The sequence below is a fragment of the Limulus polyphemus genome, unplaced genomic scaffold, assembly GCF_000517525.1.
Source record: "Limulus polyphemus unplaced genomic scaffold, Limulus_polyphemus-2.1.2 Scaffold2805, whole genome shotgun sequence".
Classification (NCBI taxonomy): Eukaryota; Metazoa; Arthropoda; class Merostomata; order Xiphosura; family Limulidae; genus Limulus; species Limulus polyphemus.
The window spans coordinates 85,935-89,813 of NW_013668415.1; the positions used below are offsets into that span (position 1 = coordinate 85,935).

At 32.2% G+C, this 3,879-nt stretch overlaps 1 protein-coding gene across 3 annotated transcripts in view; it reads left to right on the forward strand.

The window, feature by feature from the left end:
- LOC106467941 (transcription initiation factor TFIID subunit 1-like) overlaps positions 1-3,879 on the forward strand; it is a 99,490-nt gene that overhangs the window by 85,345 nt on the left and 10,266 nt on the right. For all 3 annotated transcript variants that reach the window (XM_013928327.2, XM_022396172.1, XM_022396171.1), the window contains exons 29-30: positions 790-1,203; positions 3,057-3,234. In XM_013928327.2, the coding sequence (XP_013783781.1) occupies positions 790-1,203; positions 3,057-3,234 (592 nt within the window). The remainder of the gene's footprint in view (positions 1-789; positions 1,204-3,056; positions 3,235-3,879) is intronic.

Consider the following 3,879-nt stretch of genomic DNA (forward strand, 5'->3'; position numbering starts at 1 on the left):
GTAGAGGATCCTGAACTATTAAATGACATCCAAATGGGTTATGTCAGACATAAACAACTACATCAGAATAGTCTGAATAATGATTGTAGTGCATAGAGGATCCTGAACTATTAAATGACATCCAAGTGGGTTATGTCAGACATAAACAACTACATCAGAATAGTCTGAATAATGATTGTAGTGTGTAGAGGATCCTGAACTATTAAATTACATCCAAGTGGATTATGTCAGTCAAAAACAAGTACTCTATACAAACATCAAAACCACTACTGCATTTTGAAGTATGAAAGATTTATACATATTTAAAATTGAATTTAAGACCCATACAAATGACCTTCTAATAGAATGTAGCACATTTAATTCAAGACAAATTATTAAAAAATGTGTTACTTTGTTTAAAACCCACAGAGCAATTTCCAAATAGAAATGTTCATGTATTTATTTAAATTCATTATAGTATTTCATGCAAAGAGTAGAATAACGTGTTTGATCACTTATTTATAAATCAGAAATTCATAGGTTTAGAGTTGCTTTTACAAGTTTTCTGTAATTGGATATTTAGCTTCTTAAGTATTGTTTTGGACAAAAGAGCCAATAATTGTCTTTATACTATTAATAAAAAGGGTTTTTAAGCAATTCTTCGGTTGTAGAATTGCTATAAATATTTAATAGTACTTTATCCAAAACTTATTTATAATTATAGGCTAAATAGAGAAACATAATTTTAACTGTTTATTTTAAAGTATTTTATTATTTTCTTGGTGATAATAAACTATGTTTACATTTCAGTTGAAATGTGGAGCATGTGGAGCTATAGGTCACATGCGAACTAACAAAGCCTGCCCATTATACCAGCCTGCACCTCCTGTGCCACCAGTTCAGGTTGCTATGACAGAAGAGCAAGAAGAAGAGGAAGAGAGATGTGGATTAGAGGATGATGATTTGGTGAAAGTCGATGAAACTAAGGTTGTTCTTTCCAAAAAGGTTGTAAAACGAGCTGATGAACTTCGTCGAAAATCCTTGGTGTTAAAGTTTCCAAAAGAGGCAGTTGCAATGAAAAAGAAACGTCGTCCTGTACAGGAACTACATTGTGATTACTTAAAAAAACCTAACAAGTCTGCTAATCGTCAAAGGACAGACCCAGTAGTTACACTTTCCATCATCATAGAAAATATTCTTAATGAAATGAGAGACCTTCCTGATGTGAGTATGAACTGATTTTTGAAAACCTCTATTCACATTAAAATGTTGCTATGTACTGGGATAAATGTATACTTTAGTCTTACCAAAAAATTAAAATTTTATAGGCCCTTTTAGAAAGATGTGATTAAATAAACCATTGTTTTCTTCCTGGATTGCCAGTAATATTAGTATTGGTATCATAAAAATTTGTGATAGTACTAGTGTTGGTATGATTTAATGAATTTCCAATCATTCTAGTGTTCGTATCATGTGATGAATTTCCCATAGTACTAGTGTTGGTATCATGTGATGAATTTCCCATAGTACTAGTGTTGGTATGATTTAATGAATTTCCAATCATTCTAGTGTTTGTATCATGTGATGAATTTCCCATAGTACTAGTGTTCGTATCATGTGATGAATTTCCCATAGTACTAGTGTTGGTATCATGTGATGAATTTCCCATAGTACTAGTGTTGGTATCATGTGATGAATTTCCCATAGTACTGGTGTTGGTATCATGTGATGAATTTCCCATAGTACTAGTGTTGGTATGATTTAATGAATTTCCAGTAGTTCTAGTGTTGGTATCATGTGATGAATTTCCAATAGTACTAGTGTTGGTTCATGTGATTAATTTCCAGTAGTACTGGTGTAGGTATCCTGAAAAATGTCCAATAGTACTAGTCAGTTTGTCTTTCTTTTATTGCAACATTTTATTACAGGCAGCACACTCAATACAATAGGGCATGATTGTACTGGGCATTATTGTGACACTTCTTACAGTAGGGCCATGTTAAATTGTTCTTCAGTGGACTAGTATCGGTTATTATGGTAGCACTCTCAGTACAGTAGGGCATGGTTAAACTGGGCATTGTGGTATCACTTCATATGATAGGGCAATTTTAAACTGTTCTTCAACTATGCAGTGTGCTATTATTTAGATAAATTGAGAGCAACTCTAGCACATTATCTGTTGTGTATAGTATAGAGCTTAATTTTACACAGAATTATGTTTGTTATTTTCAGTAGAGTTTTTACTGGAAGCATATATCTACATCCTGACTGCCTATATAAATATGCAGAGTAACACCTCATAAAACAGCTCTGATCTTTCAAAATTCACAGTGTTTTCTAAGTGTATTTAAATATCATGCACCAAATGCAAAAGATAGAAACAAAAGTGCAGGTTAATGCTTGTGTTGCATTTGAGAATGTAGCATGAGATCTGGAAGAGGATTTTATTTTAATGCTTCTTAACCTTTTGCACACAACAAAGGTGCAATAACTTGACTGTAGGAACTTATGACTTTGCATCTCAAAGCTTGTGTAACCTTTGCTGCAGTCGAATTTTGATCTACTAAGCTACAACTTCATATGATTGGAAGATGATGATGTTCTTTTGGTGCAGGTTTGATATTTTCTGGTTTACAATGTTTAATTCATTTTCTATACCTTTGTCATTAACCTTTTGAGTATTTCATGCACATTATACTTTTTAAAGAGCATGATCTGAAAGACAACCTTGAATAACTTCAACGATATTATCTTGCAGTAGGCCCAAAGCACTTACTTCACATCACTGTTAATTGTTTTTCTGTTCCTCTTTATTTCTGAATTACTTGCATGTCAATGGACTTCTGAATCACCCTCTATGATAAATAATTTTGTAGTCTGTCTACAAAATACCTTTTAAAATGTGTGCAGTTAACTGAAATGAAGAATAAGAAACACGTTTGTGTAAAGAACATGTTTTGTGTGATAAAGATATAGATTTAACATAAAGACAAGAGTGTTATCTCAAAATTTGAACATTAGAATAAATGCAAGTTTTATTTCAAATCAAAAGAGAAATAATTTGTTTTTAATCTCAGACTCAGCCCTTCTGGCTGCCTGTTAGTGCCAAAGTTGTACCAGACTATCATAAGATTGTAATAAAACCAATGGACCTACAGACCATTAGAGAAAAGATACACCAGAGAAAGTACCAGAGTAGAGAAGACTTTCTTCAAGATGTTAACCAGATTGTGGAAAACAGTAGCTTATACAATGGTATGTTTCTTTCTTAATTCTTTGCCAACTAAAACATGGCAGTGTAAACTTCAACATTTATTCAAACAATTTCAGCTAACATTTACAACTAGTTTAGTTTTAACTTTATAACTGTCATATTACTGATATCATATACAACTAGTTTAGTTTGTAATCTTATAACTATCATGTTACTGGTATCATCTGCAACTAGTTTAGTTTGTAATCTTATAACTGTCATGTTACTGGTATCATCTGCAACTAGTTTAGTTTGTAATCTTATAACTATCATGTTACTGGTATCATCTGCAACTAGTTTAGTTTGTAATCTTATAACTGTCATGTTACTGGTATCATCTGCAACTAGTTTAGTTTGTAATCTTATAACTGTCATGTTACTGGTATCATCTGCAACTAGTTTAGTTTGTAATCTTAACTGTCATGTTACTGGTATCATCTGCAACTAGTTTAGTTTGTAATCTTATAACTGTCGTGTTACTGGTATCATCTGCAGCTAGTTTAGTTTGTAATCTTATAACTGTCATGTTACTGGTTTCATCTACAACTAGTTTAGTTTGTAATCTTATAACTATCATGTTACTGGTTTCATCTGCATAAGATTACAAACTAAACTAGTTATACCAGTAACATGACAGTTCCATCTGC